At 38.2% G+C, this 27,407-nt stretch overlaps 2 protein-coding genes, 1 non-coding gene and 1 pseudogene across 9 annotated transcripts in view; all 4 read left to right on the plus strand.

Moving 5' to 3' along the window:
- Nucleotides 1–227: 227 nt before the first annotated feature.
- Nucleotides 228–15,147, plus strand: LOC129394219 (serine/threonine-protein kinase SMG1-like). 2 transcript variants are annotated; one of them, XM_055099850.2, is made up of 9 exons: nucleotides 228–288; nucleotides 1,565–1,778; nucleotides 5,444–5,569; nucleotides 5,947–6,019; nucleotides 6,942–7,039; nucleotides 8,763–8,935; nucleotides 11,384–11,608; nucleotides 13,888–13,989; nucleotides 14,708–15,147. In XM_055099850.2, exons 7-9 carry the CDS (start codon nucleotides 11,399–11,401, stop codon nucleotides 14,975–14,977), a joined length of 582 nt encoding a protein of 193 aa, XP_054955825.2. In that variant the 5' UTR covers nucleotides 228–288; nucleotides 1,565–1,778; nucleotides 5,444–5,569; nucleotides 5,947–6,019; nucleotides 6,942–7,039; nucleotides 8,763–8,935; nucleotides 11,384–11,398; the 3' UTR covers nucleotides 14,978–15,147. The 2 variants fall into 2 exon arrangements, with proteins under 2 accessions (XP_054955825.2, XP_063453626.1); XM_063597556.1 differs by having other exon boundaries at nucleotides 11,488–11,608.
- Nucleotides 15,028–27,407, plus strand: part of LOC134729279 (serine/threonine-protein kinase SMG1-like) — a 39,516-nt gene continuing 27,136 nt past the window's right edge. The window contains exons 1-12 of one of the 6 annotated variants that reach the window (XM_063597492.1): nucleotides 15,028–15,117; nucleotides 18,734–18,889; nucleotides 19,597–19,714; nucleotides 20,185–20,272; nucleotides 20,362–20,463; nucleotides 21,083–21,223; nucleotides 21,773–21,972; nucleotides 22,360–22,556; nucleotides 22,725–22,889; nucleotides 23,989–24,143; nucleotides 26,627–26,769; nucleotides 26,918–27,119. In XM_063597492.1, the coding sequence (XP_063453562.1) occupies nucleotides 19,636–19,714; nucleotides 20,185–20,272; nucleotides 20,362–20,463; nucleotides 21,083–21,223; nucleotides 21,773–21,972; nucleotides 22,360–22,556; nucleotides 22,725–22,889; nucleotides 23,989–24,143; nucleotides 26,627–26,769; nucleotides 26,918–27,119 (1,472 nt within the window). In that variant the 5' untranslated portion in view covers nucleotides 15,028–15,117; nucleotides 18,734–18,889; nucleotides 19,597–19,635. Of the gene's footprint in view, nucleotides 15,118–18,336; nucleotides 18,580–18,733; nucleotides 18,890–19,270; nucleotides 19,715–20,184; nucleotides 20,627–21,082; nucleotides 21,224–21,772; nucleotides 21,973–22,359; nucleotides 22,557–22,724; nucleotides 22,890–23,988; nucleotides 24,144–26,626; nucleotides 26,770–26,917; nucleotides 27,120–27,407 lie in introns of those variants that run through there. The other 5 variants (XM_063597491.1, XM_063597490.1, XM_063597494.1 and 2 more) reach the window with 5 other exon arrangements.
- LOC134729282 (putative uncharacterized protein encoded by LINC00269) lies at nucleotides 15,257–17,111 on the plus strand (annotated as a pseudogene).
- Nucleotides 20,805–20,908, plus strand: LOC129394350 (small nucleolar RNA U13). The gene has a single exon (XR_008621553.2). It is a non-coding gene; the product is annotated as a small nucleolar RNA U13 (small nucleolar RNA).

The following is a 27,407-nucleotide window of genomic DNA, read 5'->3' on the forward strand; positions in this document are numbered from 1 at the left end:
ATTTTTTTGTTGATGATCACAGCTCTATGTTTCCAGTGGGTGAATTTCTTTCATAGGCTGAAAGGAAACATGACATTCCTGATACATGCTCATTGGGGAGTGGGAATAATAAAGAAAGTAAAGTACTGTTGAATTAGAATTTGGAGGGGAAGACAAGTAAAAAAGTACACAATGCTATTCTTAAAAGTATAGGAATTTGAAGTTTTCATAAATGTGTTTTCTTTTAAAGGTACTAGTTAAACAATTGGATAATATCTTGGCTGCTGTACATGATGTGCTTAATGAAAGGTAAGTAACTAATAATGGTTCGGTTTAAATGACTTTAAAATATATTTTTAGAAATTACTTAACAATACACAAGAAGACAAACCCACTGGCTTTGTTTATGAACATCTATTGACATTTCAGTGGGTCTTGTCATTTTTATCTGCATTAATTATGTGTTAATTACGGTTGAATACAAATGGAATCCACTTGAAAAGAATATTTATTTTTTGAGCCAGAGTCTCACCGTGTCGCCCAGGCTGGAGTGCAGTGGTGCGATCTCAGCTCACTGCAACCTCCACTTCCCGGGTTCAAGTGATTCTCCTGCCTCAGCCTCCCGAGTAGCTGGGACTACAGGCGTGCACCACAACTGCCAGCTAATTTTTGTATTTTTGGTAGAGACAGGGTTTCACCATGTTGGCCAGGCTGGTCTAGAACTCCTGACCTCAGGTGATCCACCCACCTTAGCCTTCCAAAGTGTTGGGATTACAGGCATGAGCCACCGTGCCTGGCTGGAATATTTTATTTTTTTAATTTGCTAGTCTCACTGGATAACTGAGTCTTGACTTATGGAATGGCATAAACTCTTGATGCAGGCATGAAGAATAAAATTAGTTTTTGTAAACTAGAGAATTTGAAACTGCTTAGAGAATAGAGGTAAAAAGGAATTTCCTTCTTTGGGTAAGAGTGGATCCAAACCATATATTCTCTGGCTATTAGAGTCTCCGGAGGTGTGTGGTCATTTTTTGTTATGGTGATTCCTAAAGATTTGCAGTGTTGGCAAGTACCCAAAATTTATCTCAGCTGGTCATAAACCTTAGTGCCTTTTGATGGTTTTGTTTTATAGTTACTTATTAAAGTTCTATGTAAATCATTACTGTTATCCTTTTAAGTTTCTGTATTTAACTATTACCATTTTATATTTTATAGTCATTACATATTGGATATTATGTAGAATGTAGTTATGTATAGAGTGTTTTATCTAATTATTTGTTGCTGCCCTTTTCTGAGAGTTATTTAATACCGTTTGAGATGGAATTTAGCATTTTTGGGCCTTCCCTCACTGTTTGTAAATAATTGATTTTGTAAAAAGAAAGTAATGTCAGACAGATACTTGAGGGCAATGCAGGCTAGACAGAATGTAGTATTTAGAGTGGAGAAAATTTCAACCTTTTATGTAGTTTGAATAGAAATTTAAAAAACCACTTAAGACATTCTTTTGTAAGATGTATTACTCATGTCATCATAGAAAACTTAAGCCTTTTGTGTGTGTTTTTTGTTTGCATTAAAATAAACACAGTAGCGAATTGCTTCAGGAGTTGAGACAGGAGGGAGCTTGCTGTCTTGGCCTTCTTTGTGCTTCTCTGAGGTATGAGGCTGAGAAGATCTTCAAGTGGATTTTTAGCAAATTTAGCTCATCTGCAAAAGATGAAGTTAAACTCCTCTACTTATGTGCCGCCTACAAAGCACTAGAGACTGTAGGAGAAAAGAAAGCCTTTTCATCTGTAATGCAGGTAAGAATGAAGGGGGAAAAATGCATGATGTACTTGGGAAGAAAATTGTCCCTTAACACATGTCCTTGGAGAGGAGCTTGAAGAAGGGAAACATAGAATAGGGGTTATCTACTGATAGGAAATATGTTTTAAAAATTCCTCTTTCTCAGTTTGAGTAAAGGATACACTGTTCAAGGATCAGTGCTACATACATATATGCATATATGTGGAGAGAGAGGGAGAGATTTCTTCTAAGAAATTGGCTTACACGCCGGGTGCGGTGTCTCACGCCTGTAATCCCAGCACTTTGGGAGGCCGAGGCAGGCGGATCATGAAGTCAGGAGATCGAGACCATCCTGGCTAACATAGTGAAACCCCATATCTACTAAAAATACAAAAAAAATTAGCCGGGCGTGGTGGTGGGCACCTGTAGTCTCAGCTAATTGGGAGACTGAGGCAGGAGAATGCCGTGAACCTGTGAGGCGGAGCTTGCAGTGAGTCGAGATCGCACCACTGCACTCCAGCCTGGGCAACAGAGTGAGACTCTGTCTCAAAAAAAAAAAAAAGAAAAAAAAGATACACGTTGAAGTTAGATTTGAAATAAGTTAGTTTTAAGATTTTTTTCCTCAGCCAAGCGCGGTGGCCTATATGCCTGTAATCCCAGCACTTTGGGAGGCCGAGGTGGGAACATCATGAGGTCAAGGGATCGAAACCATCCTGGCCAACATGGTGAAACCCCGTCTCTACTAACAATACAAAAATTAGCCAGGCATGGTGGCACGTGCCTGTAGTCCCAGCTACTCAGGAAGCTGAGGCAGGAGAATCGCTTGAACCCCGGAGGCCGAGGTTGCAGTGAGCCGAGATCACACCATTGCCTGGGCAACAGAGCCAGACTCTGTCTCAAAAAAAAAAAAAAAAAGGATTTTTTTTCCTCTTTGGTTTTTAGAAATGTTTTTTTGAGATTGCTTAGGACCAGAATGATTTGCAAATTTGAAAATAGGAACTCCGCTAGGAATGCTGGATAGAAGAGTGCTTCACATTTGTAGAGGGAAACAAGAACTAAATATCACAACTTCTTTCTGAGCCTTTTGGTTTGCTAACGTGCCCCAAATTCTTATTCCAAATGGTATAAGATAATTATGTGTAAATGAATACCAGCTCTACTTAGTTTTATTTCACATTTGTGTATCTGAATATATTAAAACATCATTCCTTTTTTTTTTTTTTTTTGATGCAGAGTCTTGCTCTGTTGTCCAGCCTGGAGTGCAGTGGCATGATCTCGGCTCACTGCAAATTCTGCCTCCCTGGTTCAAGTGAATCTCCTGCCTCAGCCTCCTGAGTAGCTGGTATTACAGGAGTGTGCCATTAGCCTGGCTAATTTTTGTATTTTTAGTAGAGATGGGGTTTCATTGTGTTGGCCATGCTGGTCTTGAACTCCTGACCTCAAGTGATCCTCCTGCCTCGGCCTCCCAAAGTACTGTGATTAGTGTCATGAGCCACCACACCTGGCCTAAAAGATCATTGATTTAGTTTTGAGTAAGATTTTAAGTGATTAAATTATGGTATTGTTGTGTTTGGAATATCTGATATTAGGGGTTTTTTTTAATACAGTTTTTGATATGCTTTATTTTGGGTATGTAGTTTAAAAAATATAAAGGAAATATAAGGAATGTTCTTTTTTTTTTTAAATAAAAAATGTATTTTTAACTGGGCATGGTGGCTCACTCCTGTAACCCCAGCACTGTGGGAGGCTGAGGCCGGTGAATTGCCTGAGTCCAGGAGTTTGAGACCAGCCTGGGCAACATGGTGAAACCCTGTTTCTATCAAAAAAAGGAAAAAAAATAAGTCGGGCATGGTGGCATGCATCTGTAATCCCAGCTACTTGGAGGCTGAGGCAGGAGGATCGCTTGTGCCTGGGAGGTTGAAGCTACAGTGAGCTATGGTCAAGCTATTGCACTCCATTATAGGCAACCCTGTCTCAAAAAAGCAAAACAAAATGAAACATTTTCCCCCTTGATTATAGAGGTTTGAGAAAAATTTGAGGGAGGATTCAGAAAATTACCTGTAACTGAACAGAATGCCACCAGCTTGGGCTTATTCTGCATGCATAATTATGAACATTTTCCCATCTCTTGTGAAAATTCTCACATTCATAGAAAGATAGATGCACCAGTAAAATAAATACCTGTAAATATGATAATAATTTCATAATATATGCTTCACCTAGATTTACCAGTTACTAATATTTTGCCACAGTTTTATTTTCTCACACACTTTTGTTGAGCATCTGAAAACCATATACATGATGACAGTTCACCCCATAATGTTTTAGTATGCATCTCCCAAGAATAAGGTTTTTCTTCTGTATAACAAGAATATTGTAATCGTACCTAAGAAAATGAATTTTATTACATATGTGTTCTATATTCAAATTTCTGTAATTACCCTTAAGATGTCTTTTAAATGATTTTTAGCATTGATAGTCTGTGCCTGTGTAGATTATAACATTGGCTATTGCAAAATAATGGTTTTCTTTTTCTCTCTTTTTTTTTTGAGATGTAATCTTGTTCTATTGTCCAAGCTGGAGGGCAGTGGCACCATCTCGGCTCACTGCAACCTCCGCCTCCCAGGTTCAAGCAGTTCTCTTGCTTCAGCCTCCTGAGTAGCTGGGATTACAGGCATGTGCCACTGTGCTCTGCTAATTTTTATATTTTTAGTAGAGACGGAGTTCATCATGCTGGCCAATCTGGTCTTGAACTCCTGACCTCAGGTGATCCACCTGCCTCGTCCTCCCAAAGTGCTGGGGTTACAGGTGTGAGCCACTGCACCCAGCCTAAAATGATGGTTTTCTGATTCTAGCATTTCTTTTATAAGATTGCTATGTAAAGCGCAGCTTTTCCTTTTTTAGGGAAAAATGTTTTTTAACAGCTGCAAAATAAATATTCTTTCAATGGAATGACAAATAGTTATTTATTATTTTATTTTTGCCATATATTTATTTTAAAAATTCATGTATAATGGTAACCTGAGCCTGCATGTTATTTATGTGTGGTGCCATACTGATCTTCTTTAATTTTAATATGAAGCAAGTACTAATATACTAAAGCATAAATTATATAAAATTTGCTTTATATTTTGGATTGCAAAGTAATTGTTGTACTTTATAGAAAAGTTTCCCAAATCCATTTTACTTTTTGGTATTTGAAATTTAATCACAGGTAGAATCTTAGAGCATTTAGGGATATTGTAAACAGATGTTATTAAGGACTAATGTTAACTGATGTCAAAGGACTAATATTAACAAACATTGAAGAAGAGAAAGCAGTATTTGTTTTTAGCTTAACATCTTAGTGGAGCGAAACATTTTCAATTTATTTATTTTATTTATTTATTAATTATTATTTTTTTTGAGATGGAGTCTGGCTGTATTGTCCAGGCTGGAGTGCAGCGGTGCAATCTCAGCTCACTGCAACCTCTGCCTCCTGGGTTCAAGCGATTCTTGTGTCTCAGCCTCCCAAGCAGTTGGGATTTACAAGTGAATTTGTTTTTTTTTAACTAAAACTACAGAATCTATTTTTCTTGGTCTCATACTCAGTTTTTTATGTAGTCAGTAAATAATGAACCTAATTTGCTTGTTTTCTCCCTATTTTGTTGAATGTTCACGGTTTGTAACTTTTATTTTTAAGCTTGTAATGACCAGCCTGCAGTCAATTCTTGAAAATGTGGATACACCAGAATTGCTTTGCAGATGTGTTAAGTGCATTCTTTTGGTGGCTCGATGTTACCCTCATATTTTCAGCACTAATTTTAGGGTGAGTTCCTCATTCCGCTGTTCAGATCATGGGGTGAGGGGGATGGTTGTGTGTGTGAGGAACTGAGGAATCAGATGGAAAACAATGCCTCTGCTCCTTTGAATATAATCAGTGATATTTGAGGTTCCAGAGTTAAATGCCGCATTTTTCTTTCTGACGTTCGTATCTTAAAATATTTGAAGAAAATAAACTATTTCATTGTTGTGAGAAATGTAGTTCTTTTATTTTCCTGCCCCTCTCCCCTTTCTAAGTTTCTAGAATGTCAAGTAGGTGAACATAGATGCTCCTTTTAGGATCTTTTGCTGTGAAATGGTCCACAGGTGAATGGCAGTAATATCTTAAAATGATTGGCCCCCTCTCTCTTTGTTTCCATCAAGGATACAGTTGATATATTAGTTGGATGGCATAGAGATCGTACTCAGAAACCTTCGCTCATGCAGCAGGTATCTGGTAAGTCTTGCAGCCTATACCAGTTATTTAAATACTGTCGGGGAGGAGCAGTGGTCCCCCAATGACCATCTATCAATACCATTTCTTTAATAATGCAAGAAAACTAATTCAGAGAAATGTTTTATTGTAAATGAACATGACTTGTTAGCTAAATATATATTTTCAGAGGAAATTACTAGTAGGTGGGTAGAGTAAGTACAGACAGGACTTCCCCAAGTTATTTGTAGTTTGTACTGGTAGGAAAGTATATGGTAAGAATATATTGCAGTGGCAATACCCTGAAGTGGACAATGGAAGATCCAAGTTATTTGTCACATTTTATTGTTTTTCTGGTTATTTTTTTTAAAAAGGAAATATAGGGTTAATTTGGAGAATTGTCATAAATGAGAAATGGTTTTGTTTCCCATTTTTTTGAAGTTAAGTGAATGACTAGCGTGGCTCATTTGCACATTTCAGCTTGTTTCAAGTGTCATAGTTTCTCGTAACTTACTTGGTGTAATAAACTTTTGAAAATAGGATATTCAGGTGATAGTGGTCTGTTTCATTTTCACTGAGGAGATGAGTATACACCTTTAATGGTTAGATGTGGCCCTGGGATTAGCCAGGCCAATGGTAGATTGTGGCATTTTAGTCTTAAGTCATGTGTAGTGACAATATAGATATGAAATTTACTGAAAAAGTAAGGAAATAACATTTACATGTTAATTTCTGCAGAAATTAAAGAGGTATTAATTAAAGAGGTATTGGTTAATCGTGATCAGCATGTTTAGCAGTCTTCATTTTATGATATAGGACATGTTTTAGGGTATGCTGCTTGAAAACCAGATACTTTTTAAAACGAGCCTCTTATATTTTTTTAATTTGGATTTTTTGGTGTTTTTTCTCTCCCCTACCCTTTCACAATTTCTTATACGATTCCAAGGGTGGTTGCAGAGTTTGGAGCCATTTTGGGTAGCTGATCTTGCATTTTCTACGACTCTTCTTGGTCAGTTTCTAGAAGACATGGAAGCATATGCTGAGGTGAGTATATAGAAAGCTGTTTCTTAAAATTTTGATTAAGAAAAAATCTTAAATTGTGCTAGATTTATTTTAAAATGGCTCAGACCTCCTGACATTTAAGCAGAAATTACAAGCCCATTGCAATATTTTGAAAAAAAATTTTTTTTGAGACGGAGTCTCGCTCTGTCACTCAGGCTGGAGTGCAATGGCACGATCTCAGCTCACTGCAACCTCCACCTCCTGGGTTCAAATGATTCTCCTGCCTCAGCCTCCTGAGTAGCTGGAATTACAGGTGCCCACCACTACGCCCAGCTAATTTTTGTATTTTTAGTAGAGACGGGGTTTCACCATGTTGGCCAGGCTGGTCTCAAACTCCTGACCACTGGTGATCTACCCGCGTCGGCCTCCCAAAGTGCTGGGATTATAGGCATGAGCCCCCGTGCCCAGTCAGTATTTTAAACATTTATTTCAGATGTGTTTAAGTTACCAGGAGAATTATTGGAGAGACTAAAAGAAACGTTGCAAGCTTCGTATTTCGCAAAGCTTTACATACTCTCGGTAGCTGGTATTTTTCTAAAGACATTTTTTGTTATTTATTTTTATTTTTTGTTCCCAGTCTTCAGAGTCTTAAAGCAAATTGATGTTGTGTTATAAAAAAACACAAAACACCAAAAGCTCCTAAAGATTTTCCTCTTACATATGTACAGGAGATCTTGAATCGTACTTTGGAGGACAAGCCTTGGCTTCAGCCAGCTTTTGTGGCCGTACGAATATAGCATAGGAGCTTTAAGAGCGCAGCTGAAGCCTCTGTTACTGGTACTTGGCTTTTCTGGCCCCACTGTCATGGCTTAACTCTGTGCCATCTCTTATCTGAATCTCTTTGTGTTTCTCCCCTATTCAGATCAACCAATCAAGGCTCCCATAAAGATTTTGGCCTCATCTTGTTTTTTTCATCTTTGCTGCTTGTAGTCAACAGGAATTCAGTACCTTTAGCTGTACTGATGTGTTTACTCTTTCCTAGAAAAGCAAGGAAATGTTTTGCTTCTGCGTTGTTTTTTCTTTGCCCCCACACCTAGAATGTCTTTTTTCACAGCCCACGTTTAAAGCTGATCTACCTCTCATAAGCCACACATTCTAGTTTGTAGAGATGTTTCCCCTTGTTATCCTTAAGATCTCATTCTCTTCTGTTATTTTGGTGCTTAATTTTAGGTAGATGTATACATTGGTTCTAGTATCCTAGTTTTTGTGAATCTTGTCCTTTTCATATATCGTACTTCTTCAGTTCCACATCTGTAGACCAGGTCTTGTAATCTCCCTTTGCTCTTCATGTGCATGCTCTTGGTTTGGAGGACTTACTGTTGAGCTGAGTGGCTCAAAGAATAGCTAGAATGAGATTTTTAGCCAAAAACTAATTCAGGAGTGGCAAAAGCTTCCGTCTTCATTTATACCTACATATAACTAGAGCATATGTGCTAGAATTTATTTTTTCCCAACAGCTTTCTGAGTTGATTTAAGAGATTATTTCCTTAATTTGTTGTCTACTGGGTTTAATGTTGGCTTTTTGAAATAATTAGGTAAAACCCATTTTTATATTCAGAGTCATGAATATTCTCATGGGCCACAGTTCTCTTTCTAAAAGCCTAAAAATCTATTCTAAAATGAATTGATTGAAATATTTTAGAGTTTTTTGTTTTTTTTTTAAACAATGTACTACTCATTAAGAATGCTGTGAATTCACATCTAGGACCTCAGCCATGTGGCCTCTGGGGAATCAGTGGATGAAGACGTCCCTCCTCCATCAGTGTCATTACCAAAGCTGGCTGCGCTTCTCCGGGTATTTAGTACTGTGCTGAGGAGCATTGGGGAACGCTTCAGCCCAATTCGGGTCCTCCAATTACTGAGGCATACGTAACAGTTGTAAGTGCTTTTGGGCATTTGAAGTGTCATTCAAAAATAAAATTGTTTTACATTGTAAATGATTCTCTTTACCAGGTGAACTGTTATTAATCCTTCATTTGTTTAGCATGTATGTATGTATGTATATATGTATATATTGTCTGACTGCGTTCTTAAATAACCAGAAAAGCAGAGAATCCTGTTATATCTCATCCTCCTTTCATCCAACTCCCCTACCCTCCCATGACAAAAGGCCACTCTGAATTTTTAAATCTTATTCTTTCATTTTTAAATAATATTTCTTATAATTTTACTTTTAAATTATTGGGTTTCCTTTTAGTTTTTCAACATATTATGAATAGCACACTATAGGAGAAGCCTCAGAAAGTAATCTTCTCTGAGCATAAGATGGAACTCATATGAAAACTTGTATATCTTTATATTCTTTGATAGCTTGATATCAAAGAACATAAACAAATTAAAAATGAGGTAGCTAGATTGCCACACTTCAGCAGCCTCAGACATTAGCTGCACTGTATATAGCACATCGAATGAGGGTTCAGTGGAAAAGACACAAGAAATGAACCCCAGGCATTGTACTCTGCTTTGAATAAGGAGAAAGAAGCATGTGTGATACAGTCATAAAAAATTTAATCTAACTGATGAAAGTTTTACCGTTAGGATAAAACTTGCTTTTCGGAGCATATACTTTTGCTGAACATGTTGCTAAATAAAATAGGATATTGATTATATAGTAAGTTGTGTACTTGAGCAGAAATGTCAGAACTTAAAGATAAATGAAACCAGCATATTGGTATTTTAAACCAATATGGTTTCAAAATGGTTTAATATCTTCGCTTCATTTTTAGTGTCTAAAAGGTGGTGGTTTGAAGACTGTACAGAGTTGAAATAAAAAGCCGTTAATTCAGACATAAAATAAAAGGGACATAATTTATAGGATAGGTGTATATTGATTTATGAGGATCTTTTAGGCCTTTGAGAATGGTAGAATGGTGGGGTTTTTATTTTATTTATTTATTTTTGGAGCTGGAGCCTCACTCTGTCACCCAGGCTGGAGTGTAGTAGTGCAATCATAGCTCACTGTAGTCTTGAACTCTTGGGCCCAGGTGAACTTCCCATCTCACTCAGCCCTACAAGCGGGTGTCATGACCCATACCCAGCTTTTTTTTTTTTTTCTTTTTAAAGTGGGGTGGTGCCATCACGACTCAGTGCAGCCTCTATCTCTTGAGCTCAAGTGATCCTCCCACCATAGCTCCTGCTAATTTTTTATTTTTGTAGAGATGGGGTCTCAGTGTTTCCCAGGCTGGTCTTGAACTTTTGGCCTCAAGCAGTCTTCCCACCTCAGCCTCCCAAAGTGTTGGGATTATAGACATGAGCCACTGTGCATGCATGGCCAAGAATGCTTCCCCCTCCGCCCTCTCCCCGCTACTCCTTTTTTTTTTTTTTTTTTTTTTTTTTTGAGACATGGTCTCTGTTGCCCAGGCTGGAGTGCAGTGGCATGATCTTGGCTCACTGCAGCCTTGACCTCCCAGGCTTAAGTGATCCTCCCACCTCAGCCTCAAGTAGTTGGTGGGACTACTGGTGTGAGCCACCACGCCCAACTAATTTAAAAACAAATTTGGTAGAGATGAGGTGTTGTTATGTTGACATGGCTGGTCTCAAACTCCTGGACTCAAGAGAACCTTCCAGCTAATCCTCTCAAAGTGCTAGGATGATAGATGTGAGTCACTATGCCCAACCTCCAAGGATACTTTTAATGAAAACTATGGGTAGACTAAATAAAATCCTGTATGTATTGGTTGTTAAATATTATAGAAGTATTTTTTAACATTTGCTCTGTTTTCTCCCCTATTTTATTAGAAATTTGGTACACAATTATTGGCCATTATAGTTAAGTGGGGGATTTTGTTTGTGTGTGTATTGGAAATAATATGATTTTTGAAGATATTATGTGGTAAGCATGAGAGTGCTTATCTTTCAAAAGAGACCATCAGTAGATAGAAACTTTAATAAGCTTAAAGTGACTTGTATGTTCAGTTTTGAAAGATTGACTCCCAAAAGCCCAAGAGCTAGCTTGTAGTATGTGTGGGCAGGCTATTCCCATGCTGTCAATACCATTACTGTCGTGGTGTATTTCATGATAAAGATTCTGAGCTTCAGCCATTTAGTGACATTGGGAGAAACGAAGTTGGGTATATGGGAAATAGAGGATGGCAGATTCCATTTCCTGTCATAGTAGCACTTTAGGATTTTTTAGCCAAGATCATGTTTACATATTGTAGTAAAGGCATCATTATTATTCAGCTACTGAGAACTAGAATATTAAGAGACTGCTGGCAAGGCAAGCAGTTAATTTTCAGTTGAAATTGCATTAAATAAAAAGTATTTTCTTGCTTTGTGGAAGCATGTGAATTTTTTTAAAAAGCTGCTTATTTTCCCCATTTACAGGTTCTGTACAGAGTAATGAGATGTGTGACGGCTGCAAACCAGGTGTTTTTTTCTGAGGCTGTGTTGACAGCTGCTAATGAGTGTGTTGGTGTTTTGCTCGGCAGCTTGGATCCTAGCATGACTATACATTGTGACATGGTCATTACATATGGATTAGACCAACTGGAGAATTGCCAGACTTGTGGTACCGATTATATCATCTCAGTCTTGAATTTACTCACGCTGGTATGTGAATTATTCTTTTCCTTTTTAATGTGTTGGTTTATTCAGGCCCTTAAATCGATATGTAAGAAATGAAGGACTTTGTCTGGGTATGGTGGCTCATGCTTGTAATCCCAGCGCTTTGGGAGGCCAAAGCAGAAGGATTGCTTGCATCCAGGAATTCTGGCACAGCTTGGGCAATGTAGGGAGACCCCATCTGTACAAAAAGTCAAAAATTAGCTTGGTGTAGTGGTGTGCACCTGCAGTCCTAGCTACTCGGGAGGCTGAGGGAGGAGGATTGATTAAGCCCAGGAACTTGAGGTTGAAGTGAGCTCTGATTGTGCCACTGCACTCAGCCAAGGTGACAAAAAAGGCCCTGTCTCCAAAAAAGAAAAAAAATAAGGGCTTTGCTTTATTATATTATTTTTTAGAGTACATTCATCAGTCTTATAATCTATCCTTTCATTTTAGTGTCTATTTACTTTTATTTTTAATGCAATTTTTTTTTGAGACAGGGTCTCACTCTGTTGCACAGGATGAAGTGCAGTGGCATGATTTTGGCTCACTGTAGCCTTGACCTCTTGGGTTCAGGTGATCCTCCCACCTCAGCCCCCCAGGTAGCTAGGACTACAGGCGTGCACCACCACACCTGGCTAATTTTTTATATTATTTTGTAGAGATGGAGTTTTGCCATGTTGCCCAGGCTGGTCTTGAATTCTTGGGCTCAAGCAATCCACCTGCCTTGGCTTCCCAAAGTACTGGGATTATAGGCATGAGCCACTCTGCCAGGCCTCTATTTTTAGTGGTTGATAGCTAGTCTCAGTGTAGCTTTACTCGTTTTTTCTGAGGAAACATTGCTCTACACACCAGATTCTTTCTTTTTTTCTTTTCTTTTCTTTTCTTTTCTTTTTTTTTTTTTTTTTGTCACAGGATCTTGCTGTATTCCCCTGGCTGGAGTGCAGCGGTACAATCAGAGCTCACTGCAGCCTCAAACTCCTGGGCTCAAGTGATTCTCCCACTCAGCCTCCCGACTATCTGGGACTACAGATGCATGCCACCATGCCTGGCTAACCTTTGTATTTTTTGGAGAGAAGGGGTCTCACTACATTGTCTAGGCTGGCCTTAAATTCTTGGTCTCAAGTAATCCTCCTGCCTTGCCCTCCCAAAGTGCTGGGATTACAGGTGTGAGCAATCATGCCTGGCCTCCTTTAATTTCTTCTTTTTTTTTTTTTTTTTTGAGACGGAGTCTCGCTCTTTTGCCCAGGCTGGAGTGCAGTGGCACAATTGTATTTTTAGTAGAGAAGGGGTTTCACCATGTTAGCCAGGATGGTCTCGATCTCCTGACCTCGTGATCTGCCTGCCTTGGCCTCCCAAAGTGCTGGGATTACAGGCGTGAGCCACCGCACCCGGCCGGCCTCCTTTAATTTCTTAACCACAAATATCCTCCCCCCACTTTTATTATGGACATTCTGAAGCACATAAAAATAGGGAGCATAGTATAATAAATTTGTACATATTTAACACGCAGCTTCTATAATTAGAAACAAATGGCCCATCTGGTTTCATCTAGGCCTCTTTGCTATCCTTTCATCTCCAACTGGATTATTTTAAAGCAAATTCTAGATGACATTCTGCTGAGCATTTCTGCCGGAATTACACCTCTCTTTGCTAATGTGAAAAAATGCCCATGATAACTGTAAAATACGTGTGTCCTATTTAGGTGTCTAAACACTTTAATGTCACAGTATTAAGGCCTTAAAATATAGCTTAGATATATTTTTCTAAATTAAAAGACTTTCTTTTTTAGATATACAGAAAATTGAGCAGAAAACAATGAGTTCCTATATACCTTCTTCATCCCAACAGTTTCCCCCTCATTAACATATTGTGTTAGTGTGGTACATTTATTACAAAGGAGTGAATATTGATATATTATTATTAACTAATTTTATAGTTTAGTTTGTGTTATGTATTCTATGGACTTTAACATGTGTAATGACATGTTTCCCCTATTACCAGTATCATACAGGATAGTTTCACTTCCCTAAAAATCTTTTATGTTCTACCCACTCCTTCCTCGTTCCCTCTCCCCACTCCTCCCTCCCTCCATCTTAAGCCCATGGCAACCCCTGATCTTTTTACTGTCTCCATCGTTTTGCCTTTTCCAGAATGCCATGTAGTTGGAGTCATATAGTATGTAGCCTTTTCAATTGGCTTCTTTCACTTACCAGTGTGCATTTAAGGTTTCTCCATGTCTTTTTGTAATTTGAGAAGCTCATTTTTAAAAAATTTTATTCTTTTAGATTGTTGAACAGATAAATACGAAACTGCCATCATCATTTGTAGAAAAACTGTTTATACCATCATCTAAACTACTATTCTTGCGTTATCATAAAGAAAAAGGGGTAAGTAATACACTGATAATGAATTTTGACAACTTGAGTCACTGAAGAGTTGGACCTAATGTTGCTTACCAGGCTATATAAGTGAAATTGAGTGAAATGTGAAATGTTTGATTTAGAATATAGTGATTGTATTTGTTCTTTTAAATTTATATTTCTTGATAATCATACTGAATACTTTCATGAATGATGTGCCAGATACTCTTTTCAGACTATGCATCTCTTGCTGTTATTAAATTTATTAAATTTTCATAAGGGTAAAACAAGTTGACATATTTATAAAGTTATAAATTAAGAAGTACTGTATATTTTGTAAACAAAAATGACTGGCTTTTCAACCACCCCCTAGTCAAATCCACCACAGACTTTCCTGGTAGATTTAAGAAACCCAGTCTTAAACTGCTGTTTGCATATGTCTTTTGATGTTGATTATTTAAAAAAAAAAAAAAACGGCCATTCTGGAAATTTCATATTGACAGTTTTCATTTATAGTACTCTTTATTTGTGATAAAACTTAATAGATTTGAAATAGCATACTGATCTGTGTCAGTTTTCTGATTGGTTTTTTAAAAATTAAAATATTAAGTGCTACGGACAGTGAATTGATCAATCTTAAATTTATTTGTATCATCAGCACTAATACAGATAGTGATTTATTTTCCATATAATTTTAGAAGATTTATTTTCCATTTATCACTTCCTTGAATTTTTTGTTTTTCAGGTTGTTGCTGTAGCCCATGCTGTTTATCAAGCGATGCTCAGCTTGAAGAATATTCCTGTTTTGGAGACTGCCTATAAGTTAATATTGGGAGAAATGACTTGTGCCCTAAACAACCTCCTGCACAGTCTGCAACTTCCTGAGGCCTGTTCTGAAATAAAACATGAGGCTTTTAAGAATCATGTGTTCAATGTAGACAATGCAAAATTTGTAGTTAAATTTGACCTCAGTGCCCTGACTACAATTGGAAATGCCAAAAACTCGAGTCTTTAATTGTAATGACTTTGTTTTATCCACAGTTAAGCCTTTTCTCATTACATATTTATGTATTTCACTGTCATGTCAACATGTCTGCAGAATCACTGTATGTAACAAACAGCCATATTTAAGACATGCCTGGATAAATAAAATTGGTAGGAATGTTTTCTTGCCATTATATTTAACTTTTCTTCTTTTTCCTTGACAAATCTTGATAAGTTTTTTTATGTTAGTTTTATTTTCTAGAAAACGTCTTATGAATTTCTCCTATTTGCTCTAGCATGCTTACAGAAAATGTCAGTGTTTCTTACAGCTCAAATTTGTATAGTTGTTTTAAAATGCGGTCTCTTTCTTCTTCCCCTGGTACTTTTTTCTTTCTGTCTACTGAAGTTAGTTCTTATACATGGTCTTATATTTTGGCTGTCTCTTTTTCCCTAGGAACATTCATACAGGTTGAATATTCCTTATCTGAAATACTTGGGACTGGAAGTGTTTTGGATTTTGGATTTTGGAATACTTTTTTTTTTTGGAGATAGTGTTTTACTCTTGTTGCCCAGGCTGGAGTGCAATGGCGCAATCTTGGCTCGCTGCAACCTCCGCCTCCCGGGTACAAGCGATTCTCCTGTTTCAGCCTCCCAAGTAGCTCGGATTACAGGCATGCACCACCACGCCTGGCTAATTTTTTTGTATTTAGTAGAGATGGGTTTTCACCATGTTAGCCAGGCTGGTTGTGAACTCCTGACCTCAGGTGATCCACCTGCCTTGGCCTCCCAAAATGCCGGGATTACAGGTGGGCACCACCATGCCCAGCCGGATTTTGGAATATTTTCATAACACTTACTGGTGAGCATCCCTAATCTGAAAATCCTAAATCTAAAATGCTCCAAAATTTGAAACTTTTTGAGCACCAGTATGATCCCCCAAGTGGAAAATCCCACACCCGACCTCATGCAATGAGTCCAAACTGTTGTATGCACAAAATTATTTAAAATATTGCATAAAATGACCTTCAGGCTATGAATAGAAGGTGTCTATGAAACATAAGTGAATTTCGTGTTTAGACTTGGGTCGCATCCCCCACATATCTCATTTTATATATGTGCAAGTATTCTCAAATCCAAACATATACAGAGTCTGAAACACTTCTGGTCCCAAGCATTTTGAATAAGGGATGCTCAACCTGTAGTCTTTCTTTTAGGAGGGGGGGGAAAAAAGCTTTTTTTTTTTTTTGGAGACAGAGTCATGCTGTTGTCACCTGGGCTGGAGTGCGGTGGTGCAATCTCGGCTCACTGCCACCTCTGCCTCCCGGGTTCCAGCAATTCTCCTGCCTCAGCCTCCCGAGTAGCTGAGATTACAGACACCTGCCACTACGACGGGCTAATTTTTGTATTTTTAGTAGAGACTTGGTTTCACCATGTTGGCCAGGCTGGTCTCAAACTCCTGACCTCAGGTGATCCACCCGCCTCAGCCTCCCAAAGTGCTGGAATTACAGGCACGAGCCACCGCGCCCAGCCCGTGTGTTTTTTTTTTTAAGTAATTTGACGTGGCCCTGCTCTTGATTTGTATTTATTGTTTATGGTTTGTGTATTTCTTCTTCCTATTGGACCACACAGAGTTGAAAAACATTATTTTTAATAGAAAATAATAGGTGTAGGCTGGGCACGGTTGCTGACACCTGTAAACCCAGCACTCTGGGAGGCCAAGTCGGGCTGATCACTTGTGGTCAGGAGTTTGAGACCAGCCTGGCCAACATGGTGAAAGCTCGCCTCTACTAAAAATAGAAAAATTAGCCAGGGGTGGTGGTACACACCTGTAATCCTAGCTACTTTGGAGGCTGAGGTAGGAGAATTGCTTGAACCCAGGAAGTGGAGGTTGCAGTGAGCTGAGATCACACCACTGCACTCCAGCCTGGGCTACAGAACCAGACTCTGTCTCAAAAGAAAAAAAAAGAAAGAAACAAAGAAAGAAAGTAATGGATGTAATTAGGGAATAAAGTTTTTAGGAAGAAAAAGGTAAAATTTGATGTTTGCGCTTCAATGTGCTCCGTGTTGTTTGATTGGATTGCCTTGTATAATTCCATAGCTGCTTCGCTTATTACCAGTTACAGCTTATGTTTGAAGTCACAATAAACTCTTCTTCAAACATGAAAGCTTGATTTTTGAGGAAAATTATTCACATTATTTGCAGATTCAAAGATGTTTATGTCCTGTACTCTAGAAATAAGGAGAAAGTGGGTGGGGATGGGGCAGTCAGGTGGAATGGAGTGTCTTGGCAGTGTAAAGGAAAAAGATGGATGGAAAAGGTGTATAGTGGCAGGGTGTGCCTTTGTTTCCTTATTGAACAGGGCACCTTGCCATTTGCAGTATATGGAAAATTGAAGAAATACAGTCTACTTCCGCAAAAGGCACATACAAAGGGCTCTGTTTAGACCAGAGATCAGCAAACTAAGGTCCGTGGGACAAATACAGCCCAGCACCTGTTTTTTGTTTGTTATTTTAAGTGTATAATTCACTGATTTTTAGTATATTCACAGAAGTGTACAACCATCGCAACACTAGTGCCTGTTTTTGTAAAGAAAGTTCTCGTTGGGCTGGGCGCAGTGGTTCACGCCTGTAATCCCTCGGGAGACCGAGACGGGCAGATCACCCGAGCTCAGGAGTTCAAGACCAGCCTGGCCAACATGTTGAAACCCTATCTCTACTAAAAAAATACAAAAGTTAGCAGGGCGTGGTGCTGGGCACCTGTAGTCCCCGCTACTTGGGAGACTGAGGCAGGGAGAATTGCTTGAACCCCGGAGGCAGAGGTTGCAGTGAGCTGAGATCACCCCATTGCACTCCAGCCTGGGCAACAGAGCGAGAGACTCTGACTCAAGAAAGTTTTCTTGGAACACAGGTACTGTCATTCCTGTGTTTTGTATGTGGCTGGTGTTTTGTTTTGAGAGAGAGAGTCTTAACTTTGTCATCTAGGCTGGAGTGCATTGGTATGATCTCGGGTCACTGCAACCTCTGCCTCCCAGGTTCAAGCGATTCTCCTGCCTCAGCCTCCCGAGTAGCTGGGATTACAAGTGTGCGCCACCATGCCCAGCTAATTTTTGTAATTTTAGTAGAGATGGGGTCCCGCTGTGTTGCCCAGGCTGGTTTCAAACTCCTGGGCTCAAGTGATCTGCCCACCTTAGCCTCCCAAAGTGCTAGGATTACAGGTGTGAGCCACAACACCTGACCTGTGGCTGTTTTCTTACTGTAGCGATAGACGAGGAGTTGCTGCATTGCATAGAGATGCTATATTGCACGCAAAGGCTTTACTGACTTCACAAAAAAGTATTTGTCCCAGGTGTAGTGTACTAGATCCCTTCCAATCTGTAATTTTAATTTAAAAATGTCCAAAAAAAAAAAAAAGTCGAAATACCCCTGTTTTGAAGGATAAACTCTGTATGCTTGTGCTTATTTTGGAGAAGCCATAAACTTACTTTGTTTTGTACATGATCAGATGTGGGCGCTATCTCCAACTGTCTTTGCACTTCTGAGTAAGAATCTGATGATTGTGCACAGTGACCTGGCTGTTCACTTCCCTGCCATTTAGTATGCTGTGCTCTGCACATTGTATTCTCATTGTACCAGGTACTGTATTCACAAATTTTTCTTAAGAAAAGAACCCCACAAAACATTTTATTTTTTTAATGGATAGATTTTAAAGATGTATGTTGATTTAACTTTGGACTTGCTTGCTTTCTTTGATTAAAGATGAAAAGATAATCTATGCTTTGTCTTTCAGGCATGATCACTTTAGTAGCCTCAGTTCTTCCTCTCCTTCTTTGTTTGATGGAGCTGTGATTAGCACTGTAACTACGGCCACAAAGAAACATTTCTCAATTATATTAAATCTTCTGCGAATATTACTTAAGAAAGATAACCTTAACCAGGACACGAGGTAACAGATTTTATATAGTATTAACTATTCCTAACTTTGTTAAGTTGTCTTTATAATTTGAGAATAAGAAATGTGGATTACAAAAAATTTTTAAAAATGTGAGTTATAGAGGTGAGGTAGAGCAGCTTCTTTACTGTCAAACACCTTATAATTTGGTTTTATTATTTAATCTAGGCTTTCTTATTCTTTCTGAAAAGAAATACATGAAAAACCTCAATCCCCCACCCCCAGTGTTTCATAGAAGAATATATATAGATTTTTAATATTCTATGCTTTTTTTGTTTTTGAGACGGAGTTTTGCTCACTGCAACCTCTGCCTCCCAGGTTCAAGCAATTCTCCTGCCTCAGCCTCCCAAGTAGCCATGATTACAGGTACCCGCCACCACACCCAGCTAATTTTTGTATTTTTAGTAGAGATGGTGTTTCACCATGTTGTTGGCCAGGCTGGTCTTGAACTCCTGACCTCAGGTAAGCCACCACGCCCCGCCTCTTTGCTATTATCATGCTGCTTTGGGAGGTTTTCTTAAAAGGCACACAACAATTTTGACAGTAATTTCTATAGTTTCATTTTTTATTTTTATTTTTTATTGTTTGAGATGTTTGAAAAACCAAGAGAAAACCAATGTAAGAAGACTAGGCTTTTAACTTTGTTTGTTTTTGTTGTTGTTTTTTTTAATGTACAGTCAACTGTGTATTTTGTGTTTCAGGAAACTGTTAATGATTGGGCTTTGGAAGTAGCTGTTTTAATGAAGAAGTCCGAAACATATGCACCTTTATTCTGTCTTCTGTCTTTCCATAAATTTTGCAAAGGCCTTTTAGCCAACAGTAAGACTCTGTTTTTTTTTTCTATTTTGCTTATCAATCCTTAAAAGGGTCTTTGGTAATGGGAGATGGTCATCAATCGAGCTCTTTTCCTGACCTGAAGTTGTGTAATCCTCATTTTAATGACAGATACACAGTCTTGATTTTTTTTCATTCTTAGTATTAGAAAAATGTTTTGAAGTGATTGTCACATTTTTAAACTTACGTGAATGTTTATAGTTTGCATATACTTTTACATTTTCTCTCAGAAAAAGTTTTGTGTGATGACCCATCAGTTACATTACGTGGGTTTTGTTGAATGTGTCATTTTTCCAAACGTGACAGTCAATGAGGATTCTGGACAAGAACAGTGCCTAGTCTAGAGTAGGCACTCACTCTTTGTTGAATGAATGAATGGATTCAGATAATTATGACAAACTGGGATATAATTTCTTTTGGCCAGCTGAAAGTAACTGTCTTTTAATGTTTAATAGCTCTCATTGAAGATGTGAATATCTGTCTGCAGGCATGCAGCAGTCTACATGCTCTGTCCTCTTCCTTGCCAGATGATCTTTTACAGAGGTATGAAATTAAGATCATGTCTTTTGACATTAACCCTAATAACCTTGAAATGTTAACACACCTGCTTTGTCTATTTCGTTCTTTCATAGATGTGTTGATGTTTGCCGTGTTCAACTAGTGCACTGTGGAACTCATATTCGACAAGCATTTGGAAAACTGTTGAAATCAATTCCTTTAGATGTTGTCCTAAGGTGTAACAGTTGTTTTGGAGCAAAGACATTCTGTGATATTTACAGCCTCTACTGGTTGTCTACTTTAGGAGAAGACAGATCACCTAATAGAGCATTAATGACACATCTTTTATGGCCCTGCTTGTCAGCGATTGAAGTGATGTCAAATAATCAAATTTTGCAGGTCTGCAAGAAAATTAAAAATTTTTAATGAGCTTTATAGGCTCACAATAATTAGTATAGAATAACTCATGTAGTGCCAAAATATGTTTCTTAGTAGCTCAGATATTTGAAAAACTAAACAGTAATCTTTTATTGTTTTTGATCAAGTTGATTTGGGAGCTTTTAAGAGCCTAAACTTGATCCTTTTGTAATACATAAGCATAATGATTGGGTTTTTATGTTCACATGTTTGATATGCCTCCCTCAAATCCTCTTATGATGTCGGCACATGACCCATCTGAAGTGAATAAAAAAAGGATCTAAAGTTGTAATCACATCTCCGTATCCATTTGAAAGTCTCAATTTTACTATATTTTTACCTCCAGTGAGTTAATAAGTAAATAATCCACTTACAGTATGTGCTTACCTTTTAAGCTAAAATATTTTGCGTAACAACAACTTTATTTTCTGTCTACAGCAATAACAATCACACAGAAATTCAAGAAATTTCTTTAGCATTAAGAAGTTACATGAGTAAAGCACCAAGTAATACATTCCACCCCCAAGATTTCTCTGATGTTATTAGTTTTATTTTGTATGGGAACTCTCATAGAACAGGGTAAGGCATTTCTTTGACTATTTTATCTGGGAAAGATAATTTTAAGATTCCCTTGACTTCACATGCAGTTTTGACGAGAAAATATGTTTGGGGGTGGCAGAGTATCAAGTAACATTCTTCTCATATGGGTTATTTCAGTTTTCATCAATAGGAAAATTGCTTTGAAGATAGCATCTGTAGAAACAAAAATGGGCTTTGAAATTGAGTAATGAAATGTGGTTCACAGTTAACTGATGTGATGTCATTAACACTTTGGGGAGTGGGGTGGGGGTGGAGATATTCTAGAGATGCTTAGTTGCATTGAATGAGTTTCATTCCTGACTGGCATGAGCCGTTTACCCTAATCATCCTTCCACACTGTACCTCATCCTGTTAACTATAAAAGACCTCAAAATGAGAGGGGGGGACATAATGCTTCTCAATTTCATAGGCTTTGCCTTTTTTTGGAGTAGGGAAAATTACAGTTCCTTATTCCCATTCCCCTTGCATTTTTTTCATTATTAAAATGAAGTTGTCATTGTCTTTTAAATATGAAACTACTTTTCCCAGGAAGGACAATTGGTTGGAAAGACTGTTCTATAGCTGCCAGAGACTGGATAAGCATGACCAGTCAACAATTCCACGCAATCTCCTGAAGACAGATGCTATCCTTTGGCAGTGGGCCATATGGGAAGCTGCACAATTCACTGTTCTTTCTAAGCTGAGAACCCCACTGGGCAGAGCTCAAGACACCTTCCAGACAATTGAAGGTAACTCGCTCAAGCTTTGTGATGTGAATACTTTCAAAGCCTTATTAAGAAATAATGGATTTTAAAATCTTTGTTAAAGATTTGAGAGTATATGATTTTTTTGAAAAGAAGTCAATAATTTTCAGGTATGTTTGTTAGAATAAGCTTTCATTGAATAATTGCATTGGAAATATGTTTGTTTTTTCCCCAAAACTTATGGGAGTTGTGTGGAAAAAATATATATATTTTTTCCCCTAAAATGAAAGATCTTTCATGTTGGGATTTTTTATTTTTAAATGATGGGTAGACAGAGGATACTTGATAAATGTGAATTTGTCATAAAAAACTCACACTTATTCTAGGAACTTTAAGATTTTTAAAAATTCAGAATGTTGTCTTTGCTTTCAGGTATCATTCGAAGTCTCACAGCTCACACATTAAACCCTGATCAGGATGTTAGTCAGTGGACAACTGCAGACAATGATGAAGGCCATGGTAACAACCAACTTAGACTTGTTCTTCTTCTGCAGTATCTGGAATATCTGGAGAAATTAATGTATAATGAATACGAGGGATGTGCTAATGCATTAACTTCACCTCCCAAGGTTGGTTTCCATGAGATAGTGTTGTTTTATAGCAGTTTAATGGTCGCAGCTGGCAGTATGTGCAGAGCTGAAATCACAATAGACTTGTGTATTTGGTTTATATATAGGTGAGACATCCTTACCTACAAATTGAACCAGTCCTGAGCTTTTCTTTCTCTTCTCGTAAAGGTCATTAGAACTTTTTTCTATACCAATCGCCAAACTTGTCAGGACTGGCTAACGCGGATTCGACTCTCCATCATGAGGGTAGGATTGTTGGCAGGCCAGCCTGCAGTGACAGTGAGACATGGCTTTGACTTGCTTAGAGAGATGAAAACAACCAGCCTATCTCAGGTAAAGTGGTGTGTATGAAATTCATTTTAAGTCTGTTAATAAGAAAAACATGGTTTAATTCCTTTGGTATGATTTAATCTATGGATAAAATAAGTTAAAGCTTGGATTCATTTTCAAAGGTTTTGATCCTGTATTTTGTAAAAGCAACAACTGCCAGAGTTACCTATTTTATTCGTGTTAAAACAGTGTTAGAAGTTAAAATAATGTTCTTGTTTTTGTTCATGTTAAAACAATATTCATGTTAGAACACGTTAAAACTATATTTCTTACGTGCAAAGTTTAGAACTTTAAAGGTAATTCTGAAAATTTGTTTATGGGGGAAATTTTTTATTTATTTATTTATTTTTTTGAGACACAGTTTCACTCTGTCGCCCAGGCTGGAGTGCAGTTGTGCGATCTCGGCTCACTGTAAGCTCCACCTCTCTGGTTCAAGCCTCTTCTTGCCTCAGTCCCTGGGATTACAGGCACCCACCACCATACCCGGCTAAGTTTTGTATTTTTAGTAGAGACAGGGTTTCACCATGTTGGCCAGGCTGGTCTCAAACTCCTGACCACAAGTGATCCGCCCACCTCGGCCTTCCAAAGTGCTGGGATTACAGGCATGAGCCACTGCACCTGGCCAGGAGAAATTGTTTTTATAACGTATGACAAATGCTTGAGTAATTCCTGGCTTGAAAGTGGGCTCACAATAAATAACTGGAATCCAAAAATAACAAAATGTTTAGCAATTCAGGTAATGTCAAGCAGTATTCAAACACATGAAGTTAATCATTCTTTAATTCCTGTTTATTTATATTTAATTTTTGCTTTCTTTTTACTCCATGTGTTATTCCTACAGAGGTCACAGGCTAAATGTTTGGGTAACTTTGGGGTGGGGGTACAAACATCCATGTGCTGCTAAGGTTCTGTTAGTCACCCTTTGTGGCTATTTTATATGTAACATTTTAAAGAATTCTGAGCTAAATAATGTGAAAATTGTGACAATAATTGTTAAATACATTTGGCTTTAAGCAGGCACAGACTGTGATCAGTTGTAAATTTTATAGGGATTTATGTTTTAATGGTATTGGGTGACTAACTTTTCTGAATGCGTTTTCAGGGGAATGAATTGGAAGTAACCATTATGATGGTGGTAGAAGCACTATGTGAACTTCATTGTCCTGAAGCTATACAGGGAATTGCTGTCTGGTCATCATCTATTGTTGGAAAAAATCTTCTGTGGATTAACTCAGTGGCTCAACAGGCTGAAGGGAGGTAGGTTGGAGGGAAGGAAATGGGTGATAGAATTACTTTATGTTTAAATTCTTTGTATTACTCACTGACATTGTAGCCAAATCTTAAAACAGCTTTGTTTGCTTTCAGCATTGAAGCTTGCTATAAATCACTTCACCAGGAGGCATCTTCAGTTTGTTTTTTAGTTAGCAGCAATACTTGAGTGCCCTTCTTATTTAAGAATTAGTGGCAAATCACACTGTAAAACAAGACCTGTCAGTTGTTTTATAAATGCTTTTGAACTTGATCCCTAGTTGAGCTCCTTCCCCCTCAGAGTCTGATACAAATTACCCTTTATTGTCAGAGTATTTGCTCATTAGTCCTGTGAACTCTACATTCAGACTCATTGCTTCCTCCAGATAGAGGAGCTTGTACCATAATATTCTGTGTCCATTTATGTTAGTTTAATGAAATCTTGCGAATTTAGGAAAATAAAAGAACTGCTCATTCTTCCATATCTTTGTAGTAACTTCTGTTGTGTGTCCTTTTGTAGTCCCATATTTCCATATCCAAATGCTTTGTAATTCTTTTTTCTTTCATGTCGTTTTCTCCATTCTTCACCAAAACAGCAGCATACATAGGCACATGGTTTTATGATCTGTTTTTCCCACTCAATATTTAAAAAAAAAATTTGCCATGTTAGGTAGGCTGGGTTCGGTGGCTTACATCTGTATTCCCAGCACTTTGGGAGGCCGAGGCAGGTGGATCACCTGAGGTCAGGAGTTTGAGACTAGCCTAACATGGTGAAACCCCGTCTCTACTAAAAATACAAAAAATATTAGTGGGGTGTGGTGGCACATGCCTGTAATCCCAGCTACTTGGGAGGCTGAGGCAGGAGAATCGGTTGAACCCGGGAGGCGGAGGTTGCTGTGAGCCCAGGTTGTGCCACTGCCCTCCAGCCTGGGCAACAAAAGCAAAACTCTGTCTCAAAAAAAGAAAAAAAAAATTGCCATGTTAAATATTCTACAGTGTTATTTTTAATAAAGATTTGTATTTATGAGTGTACCATAATTTAATATTTCTTACTTTTGGGCATTAAGGTTGTTTCTGATTTTTTTTTTTACTAAATGTACCATAGCACTTAATATCTTTGCTTATATTTTTGATTACTTTCTTGGAATCCATTCTCATAAACTGATTTACTAGAAGAAAGGCTGCCAAACCATAAGTCTTATGATATATTCTATTGCTAAGTTACTCTACAGAAAAGATGGCTGCAATGTATACCCTTAATAATAGAGTACCCCCTTCCCTTCACCTTTGTGGATACTGAGAGTCACTGAGAAACAAGAATGCTGCCACCACCATCAGCGAAAATAGTTATTGTACTTTACATTTCTATATGTATTAATGACTAATAGTAGAAGTTGCCCCATATAGTAACCATTTGTGATTTTTTAAAACATGGATCATGTCTTCATGGCCTCTCAATTTTTCCTGTGTTAATCTGTGAAATTTTATTAAATACTAAGATTGTTGATGCTATCCAATTTCCTGATTTATAATTTGCTTTTAATGTTTAGTGTTGTATTTCAGCATTATGCATCTAGATCTGTTACTTGTGCATCTTTTCTTGCATTTTATCCTTCTACAAAGCCTTTCCACACACTGACATAAGTTACTTATCAATATTTTCCACTAGTTCTTTTATACTTTTACATTTTTTAAAAAACATTTAACCACTTTTAAATTTAGTTTCATAGTTGTGAGGAAGACATCAAACCTCCCCCCACCATAGTCAACTCACTGTTTTAGCTCAGTTTATTCTTGCACCATTTTTTGTGGGAGGGGGGAAATGAGATATGTGTGTTTAAAATAACAGCCTCCTTTGGGGCTGGGCGCGGTGGCTCACACCTGAAATCCCAGTACTTGGGGAGACTGAGGTGAGCAGATCGCTTGAGTCCAGGAGTTTGAGACCACCCTGGCCAACAGAGCAAAACCTTGTTTTAGCCAGGTGTGGTGGTGGGCGCCTGTAGTCCCAGCTACTTGGGAGGCTGAGGTTGGAGGATTGCATGAGCCTGGGAGGGCAAGGCTGCAGCGAGCCATGATCATGCCACTGCCCTCCAGCCTGGGTGACAGTAAGACTGTCTCAAAAAATAAGTAAGTAAGTAAAGGCCAGGCGCGGTGGCTCATGCCTGTAATCTCAGCACTTCGGGAGGCCGAGGCAGGCGGATCACCTGAGGTCAGGAGTTCAAGACCAGCCTGGCCAACATGGTGAAACCCCGTCTCTACTAAAAATACAAGTAAATTAGCCGGGCGTGGTGGCGAGCGCCTGTAATCCCAGCTACTCAGGAGGCTGAGGCAGGAGAATCGCTTGTACCCAGGAGGCAGAGGTTGCATTGAGCTGAGACCGTGCCATTTCACTCCAGCCTGGGCAAGAAGAGCAAAACTTCATCTCAAAAAAAAAAAAAAAAGTAAGTAAGTAGATAAATAAAGAAATAAGACTGCTTCAATTTGCTTTTCAGGTTTGAAAAGGCCTCTGTGGAGTACCAGGAACACCTGTGTGCCATGACAGGTGTTGATTGCTGCATCTCCAGCTTTGACAAATCGGTGCTCACCTTAGCCAATGCTGGGTGTAACAGTGCCAGCCTGAAACACTGTCTGAATGGTGAGCGTTCAGTATTTTTAAATAAAGCAAAAGTTATAGTAATATATTTCGTACTGATGATCTTATCATGTTTTTAGGTTTCTGTGTTCTTTGAAATATTTCTAATTGATCTGAATCTCTCTCTTCTTATTTTATAAAATACTTTCAGGTGAATCCAGAAAAACTGTGCTGTCCAAACCGACTGACTCTTCCCCTGAGGTTATAAATTATTTAGGAAATAAAGCATGTGAGTGCTACATCTCAATTGCCGATTGGGCTGCTGTGCAGGAATGGCAGAACGCTATCCATGACTTGAAAAAGAGTACCAGTAGCACTTCCCTCAACCTGAAAGCTGACTTCAACTATATAAAGTAAGGCTTTCTGTTTCCAGATATAAAACAAATTTCCAATAACTACGATGTTTTTCCTATGGCAAAAAAACATTAAAATTGGTCATATGTAGTAATACAAAATGGTTATATTTCTAACTTACTGCCATTATGAAAATGACAACAGGAAACTGACATCAGAGATGAGGGAAGGTATTTGTATAATGGGAAAACTGCTGAGATAGTCATTTGGTATTAATTTTCAGAACCTGTTGTTCTAAAACCTTAATACAGTTTGAAGATTATGCCAGAGTGAATATAAAGAAAAAT

Source organism: Pan paniscus, chromosome 18 (assembly GCF_029289425.2).
Source record: "Pan paniscus chromosome 18, NHGRI_mPanPan1-v2.0_pri, whole genome shotgun sequence".
NCBI classification, from domain to species: Eukaryota; Metazoa; Chordata; class Mammalia; order Primates; family Hominidae; genus Pan; species Pan paniscus.